The sequence below is a fragment of the Cotesia glomerata genome, linkage group LG5 (assembly GCF_020080835.1).
Source record: "Cotesia glomerata isolate CgM1 linkage group LG5, MPM_Cglom_v2.3, whole genome shotgun sequence".
Taxonomy (NCBI): domain Eukaryota; kingdom Metazoa; phylum Arthropoda; class Insecta; order Hymenoptera; family Braconidae; genus Cotesia; species Cotesia glomerata.
This window is the reverse complement of record NC_058162.1, coordinates 1,116,641-1,137,596: the sequence shown is the minus strand read 5'-3', so window position 1 is coordinate 1,137,596 and position 20,956 is coordinate 1,116,641. Positions and strand designations below refer to the sequence as shown.

Below are 20,956 nucleotides of genomic sequence, written 5' to 3'. Positions count from 1 at the left end.
TCAATTCGTTCAAGAGATATCATAAACGAAAGAAAACCGAAAAGTGTTTCCTGCACATAACTTCACATAATTTCACATAATTTCACATAATTTCACATAATTTCAGTCGATTCGTTCAAGAGAAATCATGAACGAAAGAAAACCGAAAAGTGTTTCCTGCACATAACTTCACATGATTTCACATAATTTCACATAATTTCAGCCAGTTCGTTTAAGAGATATCATGAACGAAAGAAAACCGAAAAGTGTATTCTGCACATAACTTCACATAATTTCACATAATTTCACATAATTTCAGCCAGTTCGTTTAAGAGATATCATGAACGAAAGAAAACCGAAAAGTGTATTCTGCACATAACTTCACATAATTTCACATAATTTCACATAATTTCAGTCGATTCATTCAAGAGATAACTTCACATAATTTCACATAATCAATTCGTTTAAGTGTTTTTTCCACATAACTTCACATAACTTTACATAATTTTGCATAAGTTCACATAACATTTCTTTTCGGATCGTTTTTGATGAGATAGTATAATTTTTAGATTTTTGAGCTCGAAGAAGCATAGAAAAGCTATCTCTCCAAGCTCGGAGAGCTCAAAATAATACATAAATCGATCCAAAAAAAATTAGGAAAACGGTTGACCCTGAAGGCCATCCCTGCAACTTCCCGCTAATTTCATACTTAGGCGCTTAAAATTGCACCAATGATGTTTTTGAGCTCTTCGAGCTCAAAAATACAATTTATGGGTTATTTTGAGCTCTCCGAGCTCAAAGAGATTGCTTTCCTATCCTTTAAAGCTCTTCGAGCTCAAAAGTCTGATAGAGATTTGATAAGACACTATTTTTTGAATTTTTAAACCACAATCTTTTGAATGAATAAACCGATTTTTACGCGGTTAGAAGCATTCGACGCAGTTTTTCAAGCCTCACAAAAAATCTCTAATTTTGAATTGATCGCGCTAGAAATTTGGAGTTATTCCGAAAAAACACTTTTTTCGGTTTTCTTTCGTTCACGATATCTCTCGAATGAATCAACCGATTTTGACCGGACTGGTGGCGATCGACGTGGTTTTTTGAGGTTAAGAGCTGATTAATTTTTGGAATTGAACTATTACGCCGTTTAAAAGTTATTCCAAAAAAACCACATTTGAAAAAATTTTTTTTTTCAGTTTTTTGGAGATTTCTCAAAATCTATTGATCTGAATCGGTCCAAATAGTTTTCAAAATCTAAGTTTGGTCAAGCCCTTTCGAATGGCACCAACCGCGATCAAATCGGTCAAGCCGTTCAAAAGTTATAAGCGGTTCACATACTTTCACACACACACACACACACACACACACACACACACATACAGACATAGTGACAACCTCGCGGGGATAGTCAGGGAAGCTTCCTGTGACCTTCAAACGTCGAGATCTGATGAAAACTCGATTTTTGCAAAACGGGGTGAAAACAATAACTTCCCGATTTTTGAAAATCTTCGATTTTCGTAGCGGGAAGTTAAAAATCTTGAACATTATTTTTAAAAGTTTAATAATTTTTTAAAATTTATTTATTAAATTTAAAAATTCAAAGAAATTTTTGAGTTCTCAATTTTTGATTTAAAATTTTTTTAATTAAAAAAAAAAATTCCTAAATATAGTAAGAAAAATTAAAAAAAAAAAAAAATATCACCAAGTATAAAATTAAAAACAATCAATAATTATGCTTTTTTCCGTATTATTGCATAAAAAAAGGTTTTTTCGTAAAAAAAGTTGTCTAACATAAAATATAACTTTCCCTTTCATGCTAATTGGGCATGAAAGAGTTGAGGGTGGCTGACACATCCATCGACAAACTTTATACGGCAATGGATGTGTAAGTGACCCATACAAATATAAAATATTAGTTGCTTGAATCAGTCTTCAGACAGTACAGTGTACAGTATATAGAGGAACATGTGTGTCTCTGTGGATTCTTAGTCATAGTCTCTGATCAAAGCACGTGTGTGTGAGTACTTATGACTGTAAAAGTGATCCCCCTCCTGGTGATTGAACCACCGGGAAGTATAGTAGTATAGTGGTATAGTAGTAAAGCACAAGGGAGAATCCATCGGTGTCAAACGTGTTAGTGCGCTCTGACATGGGGGGCACGTTCACTTTTCGAGGGGTTGTACCCCTTAGATGACGCGCTAGTCTTCCAAACGCCGTGGTCAGACCAAGTTTCGTATGCACAGCCGAGAAAATAATGTGTCGCAAGACATCAAACTTATTGGATAAAACTAATAAAATAAAATAAAATAATGTAAACATAGATGTGTGTTGGCCAAAAATAGTGAACGTTTACAGACTCGCTGTCGTTTAATTGTCCGAGTGATTTTCTCTAGTATGTAATGGGGTGTGACGTAGATGTGTTTACCATCTCGTAAAATAGTTAAAGATGCGTCATACTACTCACTATTTTTCCGATTGTCCAAGATGGCAGATGACCAATGTTTATCGCACTCAAATCAAATTTGCCACCATCAGGTACATTATTGTTATTTTTTTTTTTAATTTTTAATTTTTTTTGAGGCTTTAATTATTGATCAAATTCAATGTTAATTAAAGAAATTTATTAAATTAATATTTAAAATGCGAAAAATTCAAAATTCTAGCAGATTTAATTAAATCCACATTAAATCTATACATAAATATTATTAATTTAATTTTTATCTAATTAATTTGATGAAAATAAATATTTTAAATACAGATTTAAATTTATAAAAATTATTATTGTTATTTTTTAAGTATTGATCGAAAGATTTATAATTTTAAAATAATAAATCAATATTTCAACCACAATTTTTTATTTGATATTATTAATATTGAATAAATTTATTATTAATATTGAATAAATTTATTAAATTAATATTTAAAATATAAAAAGTTCGATAATTCTAGCAGATTTAATTAAATTTACATTAAATCTATACATAAATATTATTAATTTAATTAATTTGACAAGAATAAATATTTTTAAATACAAATTTAAATTTATAAAAATTATTATTATTTTTTTATAAGTATTGATCGAAAGATTTATAATTTAAAAAAATAAATCAATATTTTTTAAACCTTCCCAATTTTTAATTAGACATTTTATTTCTAATTTTTTTGACACGTTTTGGGAATAAAATTCTGCCTTTAAGTAATGTCAATTGTTAATCAAAATTAATGTCAAATAAATTTATTAAATTAATATTTAAACTGTAAAAAGTTAAAAATTTTGATGATAAAAAATATTTTTAAATAGAGATTTGTATAAATTTATAAAAAAAGAATTATTATAATATTTTTTTATAAATATTAAAATTCTTAATTGAAATAAAAACGAGGCGCTATAACTCAAAATCGATTTTTAAAGAGTAAAAAAAAATGACTAAGATATAGTATTGTATTCATTACAATTAAGTGTATTTCAATACTCTGAATTCTTACATGGCTTCGTTGAATTTCCTGACTGATTTGCGGCTTTGTAAAGTTCAGAATCGATAGCCAAAAAATGAAAAAAAGCGCACAGTTGACGGAGTGTAATATAATCAATAACCGGACACCTGTGGTTCTTCCACTCAAAAATATGAATTTAGTATTTACGTATACAGTATTATTTAAATTTTTCAATATTAATACTTGAATTATACACATCATTATAGTAACATTTATCAACATTCGACAGGATTTGGTTACACAGCTCAATTGTAGGGATCTTTATATCTATACTATCTAACAAAAAAATTCTGAATATTATGAGTTATTTTATTAAATTTGAATAAAACTTGAGTCAATTTAATACTAAATAAATCATTTTATATTAATGAAGTAAATATTCAAATCACCTAGTCGTTTTAGTTTCATTTAATATTCACCGCATTGTTTTTAATTCTGAGGTACTTTCAAGTGATAAAATAGATTAAAGTTTTTAGAAACAAGTTTTGATGATTAAAACTCTTAGGTGTTAAATATGAAGAATTTATCATCTCACTAAAAAATTATTCAATTCAATTTTTTTTAATTCAAAAACAAAATTAATTCCCCAATAAATTTAATTCTAAAAGATTTATTGTTTTAATTTCAACAGAAAAATTTTTTAATTGAAAGATTTTCTTTATTTAATTTATTTATTTAATTTTAAAAATGATTATTAATTTATTTCATTAAAAAAATGATTATTTATTTATTTAATTAATTAATTAAATTTAAAAAATGATTATTAATTTATTTCATTAAAAAAATGATTATTTATTTATTTAATTAATTAATTAAATTAAAAAAATAATTATTTATTCATTCAATTAATTAATTCAATTTAAAAAATGATAATTAATTTATTTAATTAATTTTAAAAATTATTATTCATTTATTTCATTAAAAAATGATTATAAATTTATTTAATTAATTTATTGAATTTTAAAAATAAGAATTAATTTATTTAATTTAAAAAAATAATATTTGAATTTAAAATTTTAATTGTAAGTATTAAAAAAAAATAAATTGTTAATACCACAACAAATATACAAGAATTAATCATACTTAGGATTACAATTTGATTAGAGTGTTAATGTAGAATTATTTAAAGTATCGATATTGAAGTCAAACAGTATTACTCCCCTGAGACGTTTAGATCCTAACGCATAATCCCCCAAGTTTTGTACTTGTTTTACGTGGAATTCGGTATTCAGAGAGCGAACTGCTATCAAAACTTATGCGGTCAGAGGGCTTTACTTGGCTCCTTTATTGGATTTCTTAGCTAAACTAACGGCAGGATCCTTCATAAGCACCTCCAAACCCCCTGAAAGCACCAATTATATGTCTTAGCTGTTGATTTTCCGAAAAGATAAACCATTTCTCTCGTCTTTCATTCCTCATCTGTCTCCTCAACTTTTTCATCCGCCTTTATCATAATTCCTGAATGACAAAAGCATCTTCCGTCTTTTACATCCCCAAGAAAGACATCAAGTAGGAGACGGGGAGAAAAAAGTACATGCCTCAAGGCGTTTCTCGTCGAGACGTACACACTGACTAACTTTTCGCATATTAAAAATTTTCTTCATTCTTATATTAAAATATCATACTTTTTTTTTTTAATATGAATTTTAGTTTTTTAATAATAAATAACTGTCCTTTGAATATTCCGGGCATTATTTTAAACATTTTTAATTATAATTTTTGTGAGTGGAAATATTTTTTATAGATCGGATTCCAAGCTTACAATCTCCCTGCGCTTATTCTTTGGGGATAAAAACATTGTATTGTATTTTTCAGTATTACTGTACAATCGTGGATAATTGATAAGGATCTTATCGTTTCTTCCCTTTTCTTATCTTTGCTTTCTGGTTTATATCGTTTTATATGTAGAAAGATGAGAAATGACAAGTTTTTTAGGGAAAAGAAAAATTACCTATAAATAAATAAAATTTTGCTTTATTAAATAATGACTTCTGTTAAATTGCACTGTACTTTCTTAAATATTGACAATTTTAAAGATATAAGCTCATCCCGATGTTATACTCATCAAGAGCTTTCATTTGAGTACCCACATGCATTTTCATATATTTATCATATATACATATATATAATATATACAAATATATGAAAAGTTGATGTGGGTACTTAAATGAAAGGTTTTGATGAGTATAACATCAGGATGAGCTTATATTTTTAAAAATGTCAATAGTTTACACGATACAAGGTAATTTCTTAATTATGTTAAATTGCACCGTACTTTCTTAAATATTGACAATTTTAAAGATATAAGCTCATCCCGATGTTACACTTATCAAGAGCTTTCATTTGAGTACCCGCATGCATTTTTTATATATTTTTCATAAATACATATATATAATATATATAAATATATAAAATATATGAAAAATTGATGTGGGTACTCAAATGAAAGGTTTTGATGAGTATAACATCGGGATGAGCTTATATTTTTAAAAATGTCAATAGTTTACACGATACAAGGTAATTTCTTAATTATGTTAAATTGCACCGTACTTTCTTAAATATTGACAATTTTAAAGATATAAGCTCATCCCGATGTTACACTTATCAAGAGCTTTCATTTGAGTACCCGCATGCATTTTTCATATATTTTTCATATATACATATATATAATATATATAAATATATAAAATATATGAAAAATTGATGTGGGTACTCAAATGAAAGGTCTCGACGAGAGTAATGTCGGGGTGAGCTTATATCTTTAAAAATGTCAATAGTTCACAAGATACAAGGTCGTTTCTTAATTATATTAAATTGCACTGTACGTTCTTAACTATTGACATTTTTAAATATATAAGCTCATATTGATGTCACACTCATCAAGAGCTTTCATTTGAATACCCACATGCATTTTTGATATATTTTTCATATATACATATATATAATATATATAAATATATGAAAAATTAATGTGGGTACTCAAATGAAAATTCTTGATGAGTGTAACATCAGGATGAACTTATATCTTTAAAAATGTCAATAGCTTACAAGATACAAGGTCATTCCTAATTATGTATCTTAAAACTATAGATTAAATCAAACAATTTTTTCTGTAACTTTGACAAGAATTTTTTTTCGTAGTTTGGAATTTATTAATTTGATCAATTTTTTTTTTATTTATTATGTGGAATAAATTAAAAGTTAATAATATATAATACAAGAATTTTAACATGAAAGTTAATGAGTAATTATATTCAAGGAAAAGGAGTGGTTATCCGTTAAAGGACGTTGACAAATGTCAGTGAAAAAGAAAACACCGCACTTGGTATCACGAAACCCTCTGGTGAGACGGGCAGAATCCTATTAATATACCCAGCGTCTACATATACAGAGTAAAGTTGATGCCGCGTGCTCATCTTAATTACACAAAAATCCAATTGGTGGTTACTCTATATTCAAGGCTGGCACACTGTCGTCATCACGTCTTATCAATTTATTTTTGAATTCTCAAATGCCACCAGACTGGAAACTTGATTACTTTACATTTCTTCATTTTATTTTCCTTTCTTTCACATCAATGCTTCTAATGCGATATCTGGTTAGTTTTATTTTATTGAGCGCATGTATACCCACAATGTAAAACAGATAGACAGTATATACACACACCGGGAGTTTAAAAAGATGAAGAGAATAAAATCGATTCGAGTATATCAAAATTTAATAAAATATTGTTGAATGGTATCATCCCTCTTGAATGATTTCTATACACACAACTTCATGGCTCCCTTTTTGCGTCAGCATATTGCATTATCACCTTGACTTATGATATCCCGTATTCAATGAGGCAGCCAAAATATAAATCCCGAGCTTTACAATTTACTTTAATCATAAATAAAGTCGTTTTTGGATTTACTTGCAATTTTTCATCGCAAAAGTACCAAAAATCGTGTACAGTATTTTTTTGTATCACGTCTAAATCACTTTTAATTTTTAACCAATCTTAAAAATTAAAATACCATGTTAAAGCTTATACTTCCCGCTAGTTACGAAAAATATCCACAGAATTGTAAAAAATTTTTGTTAAAAAAATTAATAAAGAAAGTTTTTATTTTTAAAAATTCAGCGCTAACTATTGACAATACATTTAATTATGTTGAAAGGCTACAGAAGGCGCCAGCTATTAACAGTCTGCTTAACTAACATGACAACTTTTGGATTGTTTAGATTTTATGCGCAAGTGTGATCTATCGCGCAAATCAATCAAACAAAAGCGAAAAATTTCTTGTAAGTGTGATATAAATTGTTATTTACAATTCAACGTAATAGTATATTATGTAACTGAGTGGAGGGGGCTTTCGGGTATGAAGAGGTTGGCGCAACGAGCAAAGTGTGTGCGCTGACACACGAGTGCCGAAAACTTCGTCCACTCAGTTCATACATAAATAAATCTAATTAACTAACGTAATTTGATAAAAAATCAAATGGCCTTATAATAATGTGGAAATCAGTAAATTCAAATATTTATTTTGTTTTTATATTACAAAAAAAAATTTGAAAATCACTGCCAAGATATCAAAATCCTTGCACTGTTTGGTATTCCTGTTGCGATCTTTCGTCCACGGCTGTCTTTAAGATCTTGAATGAAGGGGAGAAAAATAGTGATTGAATTTTGGGGCGTCGTCGTCGTCGAGTCCGAGTAAGAAAAGCCGCCCCTTGAGGTCTGCTATACAAGTATCCTCATTTTTGGGTCATGTGTATGCGGCCGGTACATTCAATGGAACCCAGCAATAGTTTTATTATAGCACACTTCCCGCTTATAAATGGCATAAAATAAACTTACTTAAATCTTTTATGTCGTCGGAAAATGGCTTCATTTAATTCTTACGAAAAATAGTTCAGTTCATTATCACTTACGCAGAAATGAATATAAAAAGTGAGTATACTCAAGTGTATTTATACTCTCTTTTATCACGGCAACATGTGATGTCAATTGACTAAATAAATCACCCAATAAGACATTTCACTTTTATAACCCTCTGCAAGATTTGTTCAATCAATTTCAAAATGAAAAGTTTCTTTCCCGCATTGATTCTTACCTACACATTCAAGGATTATTTACGACTTTTTTTTTATTTGGACATCTTAAAATTGAACGACGTATATAAGTCTTCAATAATTTATTACAAAATTTTTATTATTATATTTTTTCTTTACAAAATTTACAATTTTTTAAATGACACTGAAGTAGCAGACGTCTAAAAATTTTTGATTTTTTTTTATTAATTAAATTACAACTAAAAAGATATTTCTAAAAAATTGCACTTATAGTTTTTTAAGTTTTTTACATGTGAAATTTTTGTTTTAATTTTTTAATTAAAATTTTTTCAATAATAAATTTCTAAAAATTTTGAATTGTCGGCTAACTTGATTTTCATTTTTTTAAATGCTAAATTAAAATTTTTTCCCATATAAATTAAAAATTTTTTTCACGTGCCAAATTTACTTTTTTTGCATTAAAAAATTAACATTTTTCTAAAAATATAAATAAAAAAAATTTTTCTGTGATTCGGCAGGAATTTTTTTTTTGCAAATTATTTTAAATAAAATAATTGACTCTAAAATTTGAAATTTTGAAGAAAAAAAATTTTTTCACCGCTTATTTATAACAGATAAGTTAATAATCGATGAAGAAGGGCAGAAAACGAAGAATGATGAAAGAGGAGAAACAAGTATCACTATATAGAATCCAAAGAAGCAAGTCGTCATTGCAAAAGCCCAAGGGTCAACATCTTTTACGAGCGTGTGCTATAAACATCCCCTCGAATTAATTGAAAGAATATTTCTTTCCAACAAACTTTCATCAATCTTGAAAACGCGTCTGGACTATCTGAGTAAATGCTGTTACTAAAGACCAGCTGTCTATCACGTTTATCTCACACAATCATTATTTTTGTTTAGGTTTTTATTAAATCTTAAGCTTATTCATTATTTTTTATTATTTTTACGATCTTGGCAAGGAATGAAAAATTCTTTTTCATTACTATTTCGGTAATTAAAAAGCTACAACTCTTTTGAATGTACCAATGTTACATTTTTTACAATTATTATTTTTTTGGTAGTTAATTTTGCGCTCATATGTCTTTCACATTTGACAGTAAACAATAAATATGGCTATTCCTGCACACGTTTTAATAATAAAAATACACGGTTACGAGCAGCGTCCCAAACATTGAATCACACCCTCGGTCGGTTCTTTCTGAGATTTTCAACATATGTGGACAGAAATATGAACTAAGTCTTTCAATTCGCTTGCTACAAAACGAAGACTGCTATTATACAAACTAATAAATTTGATAGCTCATAATTTATATTTTTCTTCTTAATAAATATTCATTATTTAATTACAGTAAAATTAAAAAATTTTTTATTGCTGAATTTATATTTTTTCTGTATAAATTTATTATTTTTTCACACAAAAAATTTTTCTTTAATTTTAATAGCAGTTTTTTTCTATATTTAGATAAAATTCAAATTTATGAAGTCAAAAAAAATTTTAATTTAATAAAAGCCTTAATTTCAAAACAAAAAAAAATGTTCAAAATTTTATTAAAGAAAAAAATAATTGTAGCGATTTTTGTCTTTAATAATTTTTCGAAAGAATTCTTAATTAAAAAACTAAAATTCTGAAACAAATTATATAATATATTATTAAAAAAAAATTTTGCTAACCTTTGTCTGTATTTAAATTTGAGTATACTATCTACGAAGGATGATGTAGCTCGAATACAATCTGGTTAAGTACATCAACACTTAAGCTGTTATATATCCGACAATAAATCCACCCTGCTTTTATTTTACGATTTACTCCTTAATATTATTTTTGTTACTATACGGTATAGTACGTTTTATTTAAAATCAGTATTTCCGAACATAAAACTCACCTGCATAAATCTACTTGCAAATTGGCATTGACAATAATTAAAATGAGATTTTATCATTTTCACCTCCTCTCAATGTTTAACTATTAAACTCTTTGCATTTTATTAGATAATAATCAGCGAATACGGGTGCGAGGAAAATGAGGGTAGTTTTTTTTCTTATAAAATCAGCCTTATCTCCGGTCCAGTTAAAATGAGCGAAAAAAGCAGGGGGTGGTGTAATATTTTAGTTTAAATTTAACCGACCACGAGCCACCCCTCTGATTTAGAGGCTCGACATTTTCAGACAGCCTGCGGGCCTCGGTTTGCGAAAGGGAGGACGGTATGTACACCATCGTGTAGATGGTCACAAACGATAAGCTAAATGCTCACGGCCTTTACATATTTTCATGGATTTGGTGGTGTATATTGTTACCTTGCCTGGAGCTAAATAAACCATCCTAGGTGCTCTGTGTCACCTTGTGCTCTTCTGATTCTGATTTATTCCATGAATAACAGATTACTGGAGTCAGTTACACATCAATGTATCATTTGATCACATTATTTCTTTACGTATTTTATCAATTATGGTAATATCGAATTCTAAAAAAAATAATCTGATCAAAGAGATCTTAATTAATAAATAGAATTTTACTTTATTAAACAATGACTCTTGTTTAATTGCACTGTACTTTTTTAACTATTGATGTTTTTAAAGATATAAGCTCATCCCGATGTTACATTCATTAAGAGCTTTCATTTGAGTACCCACATGCATTTTTGATATATTTTTCATATATTTGTATATATAATATATATAAATATATGAAATATATGAAAAATTGATGTGGGTATTCAAATGAAAGGTCTTGATGAATATAATATCGGGATGAGCTTATATTCTTTAAAAATGTCTATAGTTCACAAGATATTTTTTAAATTGCATTGTACTTTCTTTAATATTGACATTTTTAAAGATATAAGCTCATCCCGATGTTACATTCATTAAAAGCTTTCATTTGAGTACTCACATGCATTTTTGATATATTTTTCATATATACATGTATATAATATATATAAATATATAAAATATATGAAAAGTTGATGTGGGTACTCAAATGAAAAGTCTTGATGAGTGTAACATCGAGATGAGCTTATATCTTTAATAATGTCAATAGTTCACAAGATATATGTTAAATTGCATTGTACTTTCTTAACTATTGACGTTTTTAAAGATATAAGCTCATCCCGATATTACACGCATCAAGAGCTTTCATTTGAGTACCCACATGCATTTTTGATATATTTTTCATATATGCATATATATAATATATATAAATATATAAAATATATGAAAAGTTGATGTGGGTAGTCAAATGAAAGGTCTTGATGAGCGTAACGTCAGCATGAGCTTATATCTTTAAAAATGTCAATGGTTCACGAGGTACAAGGTCGACGACATAAAAAAGCAAAAAAAAATTTAATGATCTGTTTTGCTTATTAATTCAAATTTAAAGATCGAAAATAAATAAATTTTTGCATAGATTTCTCTCGAACAAAATAATTCCCACTTTACCTTGCATGTATATCTACTCTGTCCCATAACTTAATCAAGGGCATAAAAGACAACCAATAAATATCCTTGCACAGTTATCTAAAGATGATCCGGAGGTAGTGAATTCCAGTAGGATCTCCTCCATCTGTAGTCAACTTGGGCTCAATTTCCGTTATGTGGTTGGGGGGATGCATCCCTAAATTTCAGATAAACATCGCAACTTGTCCTGAATTTCCTGTGGGTTCTCCTTCTCGTTCTATTTTCCGGAGAGCGCGAGCCCTGTCAACCTTTCCTCCTTATCACAGACACTAGGAAAATAGATAAACTCTCAACTCTCGTTGCTTGTGAACTATCTGACGATACTCGAGGGTCGGCTTACCAGTGTACTGGGATTTAGTATTAGCATATGCCACCCTCTGGGCTTACTCCAAATCGCCCGACCTCTTCCAATTTTATACCACTATTTATTTCTACCGATTTTGTGTACCCTGCTGAACCATTTGAGGGTTCCATAACCAAACCATATTACTCGCATTATAATAATGCACATATATATTCACATTACATTATTTTTTGTATGCATTGCGCGTGATACTATCAGCAACATATCTTATTATTAGTGTCTTTACGGACGATCATGATATTCATCCTTCATACTATACTGGAAGATTTGATTCTGCTGATCGCATCAGTTACCTGCTGTACCGATTGTCGAATCGACAAGATACACATTGATAGCAATTGCTTAAGCCAGCTGAAGAGAAACCGGTATATCGGTATGTAGGCTACAGGTTCGCTGGTTCGCTGCTGAACAAGTTCGTCGGTTACCGGTTTATCGAGCTTACCTACCTGGATATTCTATTCACCTGTGCATTAACGCGCTCTTTCGTTATCTTTTTGAACTTCAATAACACTTTCACTGTCTTACAGGTTTATCATTTATTAAATTTTTGTTTTTACTTTTTTCTTTAGTGCAAATCTTATATATTTTAAAATATGGCTTAGGTTGAATCTTCCTTTTAAAATTAACTAAAAAATGTTAAGTTTTTAAATTAGGAAAGTTTTTTTCTTAAAATTTCTTGTGAATGATTTAAAAAAATTTTTTTAAAAATATTTTACAGTTTAAATTGTTAAAAAATTCAATTTTTAAAGTAAAGATTTAATATACTGAATTTTAACTGAGATTTAATATACTAAAATTTTTAATATACTGAAAAAAAATTAATTTGAATCAAGAGAAAAATTCTTGAACCAAGAAAATAATTTTGAAGAGTTTAATTGTCTTGAATCAAGACGAAAAAGTCTTGAATTAAGTAAAATTTACTTAAACCAAGACAAATTTATTAGTTTAAGAATTTTTTTATTCAAATAAAAGAAAATGAAGTTTTTCAAAATTATTTACTTGATTTAAGTAAATTTTTTTTCTGTGTGAGTTTTTAAATTAAGAAAGTTTTTAAAAGTTGAAAAAAATCACACTTTTTTTCTTGAAATTATTTTTGAATGATATAAAAAAATTTTTTTTCGTAAAAAAATATTTTACAATTTAAATTATTAAAAAATTCAATTTTTATTATGAAGATTTATCGACAATAAAATTTTTAATAATTGTTTGAATTAATTAAAAGATAAGGAATATAAAAAAAAAAACCAAATATCAAATTTTACAATTTCTGAATTTTGAAATGATAAAATTTAATTTTTATCCCTTTTAGTTTTGTATATTTTGATAAAAATCAAAGATTGATTTGATAAAATAAAGAAAAATTTTGATTAAAATTCCAATTGAATAATATTAATTTTATTTAAAATTCGAAAACTTTAAAAAGTTATCCTTTCAATCAATATAAAATTGAGGTGAAGTAAACATAAATATTATTTATGTTTTAGCGATCTATCTGTCGGTTGTTCTCCTATAAGAAAATTTAAAAACGTGACTGGTATAACTTTAAATATATTTCCCTTATTTTATTTTGTTCCTATACGAATAAAAACATGCAACATGAATAATGGTTTATAAAATCTGGTATCTCTCCTCTCCTGAACCGAAAGAAAGATATACTCCAGCGAGAATACCGAGGCGTATACCATCTCCTCGAGTTTACGGGACTTTTTATGCATTCATAACGTTATATCACCACTGGGAAAATTCACCGCTTCTCCCTTATTTTGTTACTCTCATTTCCAACTGAGTAAACTTGCCGTAGCTGTTTCGTCAATTAACAAAAAAATAACTTTTAAAACTGATATCTTTTTCGTCCATTAGTTTTCTTGCGCCTTCGCTTCTTTTATTTTTAGTTTACCACTTGTAATAAGCTAAAGTTCAGACCGTACTACTATCGTTTTACTTTATAGTCTCAATTATGCCCAATTTTATTTTTTTACAATCGGGGAATTATGATAAAATTTTTTTATTATTTTAAAACAGTAAAAATATATATTTTCATTAATGTAAAATTAAATCGATAAAATTTTTTAACCATTTTTACAACTTAATAATAATATTAAACTAAATTATTTTGAGATTACAATCATCAAAAATGAATAATAAAAAATTCCCCAACACACTCGTTACAATCTAAGCGGTTAAAAAGCCATAAATCACCATAGACATTTAAAATTTCTATATAAAACGGTAGCTACCCTCCAAAACAAGTAATTCTTCACATGTGGTATTTTAACTATTGGCTTATTTAAAAATCCATTGATTAATACTGTGAAATAGTAATTAATATCTCGACATAGCTGACCCGAAATACAAAATAGCCTAGCGTACAGGTAAACGAGCACCCAGGGAGTGATTGGACAACCCTTATAGCAGTCTACTGCACCTCTCTGATTACTAAATTATCATTGGCATATCGCACCTCCATCATACGAGTATCGTATGCATATAAATTTTTCTCCATACTCGTCCACATTGTTCAGTAAATCATATGTAATTTTTTCCGCACAGTATTATTGTCAGTCCTGGAACATTCCGAAGAACAAGTAGAATTTCCGCTTCTCTCTTTGTTCTTCATGCGTGGGCTCTCCACACTCTACAGTTCCAGAGAAATTCCATTACACGAGCAAAATGAGAGTCGGGAGATTAATTAACCAAGACTTTTTTAACGCACTGTCATGCCAAAGGGATTGGATTGTGGATTATTTACATGCATACCATCCAGAAATCCACTAAAATATAGTGTGTGAGCTGCCATATTCTGCCTTTCGCCAACAAAAAAGTAGCTCTTGTTGTAGCTCATGACAAAAGTACTTGTTAATTCATGTTGATTGTCCAAAAAAACTCGAACAAAACATATTTATAAAAGTTTTTCCTCAGTACGCATAAATCAATGGGGACACGTAAACAGACGGGTTCGATAATATAAAGACTCTAAATCAAGTAGACAGGTGCCTTCGTCATTGGGTAGAATCTTTTTCACCAGATATCAAGGTGCACATTGTGTCTCTCTCATTCAATGACTGTTTTCACTAACCCTGCCTTTTCTCACCCAACAATATTTGCAACGCATGATTTACTGTTTTTGACAGGATTAATAATTTCTACCAGTCTCCTGGTGGTAACAGATGCCGAGACATTTTAACGCATTGCCTTTGTCTTTTCTTAACTTATCCTTGTTATCCTGCTGTATACAACACAACGAGTTAGGCTTTGGCTTGAACCGCCGTTTACGTTCATCCAACTCTGCTCCTTACACTTTATAGTATGAGGTACGATGTGCTATAAACTGTGATCCTGAGGCTCACTCTGGAGATCACCTAGAGATGTCTCTTATTCTCCTGAGAGGCATCAACAGTAAGCGAATTTGAGCCGACCTCGCTGCGGTGTACTTATATAAGATCAAGAATAATGAGAAGGTTGATAATCAAGAAATTAGCATTGCCCTTAAGCCCACAAGGCTCGACCTCAGTATTTACTTCAAGAGATGTCACAGTAACTTCTATGGTTAATAGAAATAGAATTCAAAAGTTAATAAATATTTGAATTTACTAATTTCCACATTATTATAAGGCCATTTGATTTTTTTATCAAATTACGTTGGTAAATTAGATTTATTTATGTAAGAACTGAGTGGACGAAGTTTTCGGCACTCGTGTGTCAGCGCACACACTTTGCTCGTTGCGCCAACCTCTTCATACCCGAAAGCCCCCTCCACTCAGTTACATAATATACTATTACGTTGGATTGTAAATAACAATTTATATCACACTTACAAGAAATTTTTCCGTTTTATTTGATTGATTTGCGCGATAGATCACACTTGCGCGTAAAAACTAAACAATCCAAAAGTTGTCATGTTAGTTAAACAGACTGCACCGATAGAAAAACAATCTTGATTCAAGAAATTTTTTCTCTTCAAAACTTGAACTCTTGAAACTAGATATAGATATATTTCTTTCAAGAATTTTTGTCTCTTGGTTCAAGATAGGCGATTGATTCAAGGTTGATTCAAGATGTTACCGACTTGTGTTAAGAATGGCTTTTTTTTTGAGTCATTAATTTACTTATTTCCAAGAAATAATTTTTATTTGGTATAACAATTGAAGACTATTTAGTTTTTGAAATCTACTTTGATGAATTATTTTAAGTTTTTTAAACGATAATGTTATTTTATTTGAAAAACTTAAATGTATCGATTGAAGATAATATAGCTCTTAAGCCAAGAAAATCTAAATCAAGACAAGAAATTCTTAAAGCAAAATAATTATTTTTCTTCCAAAATAAATTCTTAGATCAAGAAAATATCTCTTGAGTCAACATAAATTTTCAATCAGTGTGTTAATAGCTGGCGCCTTCTGTAGACTTTCAACATAATTAAATGTATTGTCAACAGTTAGCGGTGAATTTTTAAAAATAAAAACTTTCTTTATTAATTTTTTTTACAATTCTGTGGATATTTTTCGTAACTAGTGGGAAGTATAAGCTTTAACATGGTATTTTAATTTTTAAGATTGGTTAAGAATTAAAAGTGATCTAGTCGTAGTACAAAAAATTACTGTACACGATTTTTGATACTTTTGCGATGAAAAATTGCAAGTAAATCCAAAAATGACTTTATTTATGATTAAAGTAAATTGTAAAGCTCGGGAATGATATTTTGGCTGCCTCATTGAATACGGGATATAATAAGTCAAGGTGATAATGCAATATGCTGACGCGAAAAGGGGGCTATGAAGTTGTGTGTATAGGAATCATTCAAAAGGGATGATACGATTCAACAATACTTTATCAAATTTTGAAACAGGCTATTAATAGCTGGCTATTCTAAACAAAAAATATTTTACAATTCTGTGGATATTTGTCGTAAATAGCAGAAAATATAAGCTTTAACATGGTATTGTTGATATTAAATCTAAAATAATAAAATGTATGTGCTTGTCTAAGTTCTTAAGATTATTTAAGATACTCCTTAGGGATTTCCTCACTTCTATTATCTTGTATTTTCGTTAACGACGTTACGAACAATACGAAGCGAGGCATTAGGGAAATTAGCGCACCTCTTAGCTATGTATATTCTTGAGCCGTTACAAAGGATTAAACGCTTGCTGAGCTGCCTGTTCTATTCGAGAGCTTCCTTTAAGATTCTGCTCTGCTGATCCTCCCAAAACCCCGATACATTACTATCGTCCTTTTAATTGATAGTAATGTGTCTAGCCTTTGAACTATAATAGTTAATTTTGAACGAGGATCTTGTTAAGTATAATCCACCGCTCCAATTTAAATAATAATTATCATTTGGTAATGAATATTAATTATTTTAAAAGCCTATTAAAATCAAAATATCAATTTTAATTTCTTGTCTAAAAAATTGGTCAAATTAATTAAATAATTTTTTTATTATTCAAGTGAAGCTAAATGATAAAAATAGATATTAAAATTAAATTATAAAAAAATGAATATACAAAATATTTAATTTTAGAGCAAATAAATTTTTATTCATATTTTTTATCATTAGATAATAAATATTAATTATCTCAGAAGCTTATTAAAATCAAAATATCAATTTTAATTCAAAAAATTTTAATTTTGTCTAAAAAATTGGTCGAGTTAATTAAAATAATTTTTTTATTATTCAAGTGAAGCTAAATGATAAAAATAGATATTAAAATTAAATTATAAAAAAGTGAATATACAAAATATTTAATTTTAGAGCAAATAAATTTTTATTCATATTTTTTATCATTAGATAATAAATATTAATTATCTCAGAAGCTTATTAAAATCAAAATATCAATTTTAATTTAAAAAATTTTAATTTTGTCTAAAAAATTGGTCGAGTTAATTAAAATAATTTTTTTATTATTCAAGTGAAGCTAAATGATAAAAATAGATATTAAAATTAAATTATAAAAAAATCATATACAAAATATTTAATTTTAGAGCAAATAAATTTTTATTCATATTTTTTTTAAGTGAAATTGATAATTAAGAGATGAATTTTGAAATTTTGTGTAGTAAAACAGAGAAAAACTGTATAGTACTGTGTCTACCCATTATACATCCTGTATCCTATATTCGCTCCTTTATCTAACCCTCCAGGCGATAATTCACGCTGACGCCATACGGAATGCCGTGGTCTTTTGTTGCATGATACACGGCTAGGCAAGTGTTTGCAAGTGTTGCCATGAGTGATTTTCCCGGCAGGTTTACTCTTCTCAAGTACTATGCGTATAGTACGCTGGTTACTTATTTTCATCACAATCACCAGTCATCTTACAGTAGCATTAATTCTTTAAGAAATAATATTTAATATTCACCGACAACCGCTATTACATAAACATGAGAAAATGAATTTATCGATCTATAAGCAAATTGGACTACATAATCGCTGCATACTTACTTTTTTTTATATTATAATTTATAATGTATAATTTATAATAAACGTTACATCAGTATGCAGATAAATTATGTAAATACGAATAAATTAACTCTCATTATATTTGACCGTATAAAAACATTTTTTTTGTAAGCTTTAGATAAAAATCGTAACAGAACAAAAATACATTTTTTGATAATTCAAATTAAACATTATTGTGATGCCGGCTTAAGTTTTTTGTTACTTAATCCCGATTTGGGCCAGGCATGTTCGACTTAAACCGAAGGACGTAACGGAGATAAGTATTCTGGGTCCGATCATGAGCCTGCAGAAATACTTGACGCACTCTTGATGAGACTCTTGATTGAATCTTGGGCTTGTCTTTGTATCCTTCCCTATATGGTTGACACGAGGCGTAATTCATCTAATCCAGGTCTTAAAAAAATTCAATTCTTTATATAATGAAATTACATACTTTTCATTTTTTTTATTTAATAATTGCCTGATTTATACTTTGATTTTAAAAATAACGTTCAAAAAATTTTTTATTTATTCAATTTTTTTATTTAAAGCCGCAAAAACTTATTTTGTTTAAATTTATACACAGAAAAAAATTAAGTAAATAATTTTATAGAAATTTTTCTTCTTAACTTGAATAAAAAAATTCTTAAACTAAAAAATTTTTCTTGGTTTAAGTTAATTATATTTAATTAAAGAATTTTTCGTCTTGATTTAAGACAATAAAATTCTTCAAAATTATTTTTTTGGTTAAAGAATTTTTTTCTTGATTTAATTTAATTTTTTTTTTTCACTATATTTCGCACGGAAAAAAAGTTCTGTCAAAATTACAAAAAAATGGATTTAATTTAGAGTTTTATTGCTGGCAAGACAAATTTACATTTTTATAACTGTCTTTTTTACATTATAGAAACTAGAAATATGCAAATAGTGTTAGAGAACACAAAAGTTTCCAATCTTTGTGATTTAAAGCCGAGATTTCTTCCCAACATTTTTTAAACAATTTTCTACTATAAATATAAAAATATATAATCTAATAATTTTATTACTTTGAAACTATAATTCAATTTCTAAAACTTCTTTTCCTATGATTTCTCTTCAATATAAAATCTAATTTTCCAATATTCATTTCTTATAATCACAATAATAAAAATAACAGCTGGAAGATTTCAATCTACGAGAAATTGAACAAGAAATCGATAAATAAATTCATACTTAAAATTCCAATACTATTTTTCATAAAAACAGTTATCATTACACTGAAAAAAAATTGATTTGAATCAAGAAAATAATTTTTGTACAACTTTATCTTTATTTAAGTAAAAAAAGTATTAAATTTAAGTTAATTTTACTTGATTCAAAAATTTTTTGTTTTAATTCAAGACAAAACTCTTCAAAATTATTTTCTTAGTTCAAGAATTTTTCTTTTAATTTAAGCTAATTTTTTATTAGTGTATCTAATCATTAAATTCCTCTATATCAAAGAAGAAAACAGTTTCGTTATTATTCATTAAAAAAATTGATAAGTTTTATCTAAAAATGTTACAAATATCCAAAACTATACTCCCAAATATTTTATTTCCTTCGCTTATAACGGGAAATAGTTAAAAAACACTTAAAAGCGTCCAATAAAATAATACCTGTTTCTTGGAATTATTTTTTAAAGAAAACATTAAAATGCATTTTTTTTAAACCGTATAAAATGTTTCTGCATGCAAAGCATGGAAGTGAAAAGATGTGTTGTGATCAGAATGTTTTATTGGTCTTTTATAGTTATAAGGTTATTAACTATATCTATCTTTAACGAGATGGGATCCGGATACCTTAGGGCTGTATAAGATGCTTCTACTACCACCTCGCTATAATAAAAATAAATATACACATATATATGTATATAGATAATTGAGAATTGGGATACGATTGAAAACATTAAACATTTTGATAAAAATTTTTTTAAATATTTTATTAGATAAATTCTGAGAAAAAAAATAATCTGTAATGATATATAATTTAGAGGAAATTCTCAAAACTTTTTTACAAGGATCTAAAAATTTCGAGATTTCTTAAAACATAAAAAAGTAACAAATGATACTGGAGATAATGGTGTTCCCACGTGAAAAAGACAGCAATTACCTCGATAAAAACTAATAAATCATAAAATGTTATTTTGA

General features: G+C 27.8%; 1 protein-coding gene across 3 annotated transcripts in view; it reads left to right on the top strand.

Annotated features, from left to right (window-relative positions):
• Nucleotides 1-20,956, top strand: part of LOC123266234 (protein prickle-like) — an 87,752-nt gene that overhangs the window by 45,995 nt on the left and 20,801 nt on the right. The window contains exon 1 of one of the 3 annotated variants that reach the window (XM_044730352.1): nucleotides 2,371-2,514. The exons of the other annotated variants lie outside the window; for them this stretch is intronic. Within the exon in view, the coding sequence (XP_044586287.1) occupies nucleotides 2,426-2,514 (89 nt within the window). The 5' untranslated portion in view covers nucleotides 2,371-2,425. Of the gene's footprint in view, nucleotides 1-2,370; nucleotides 2,515-20,956 lie in introns of those variants that run through there. 3 annotated transcript variants of the gene reach the window in all.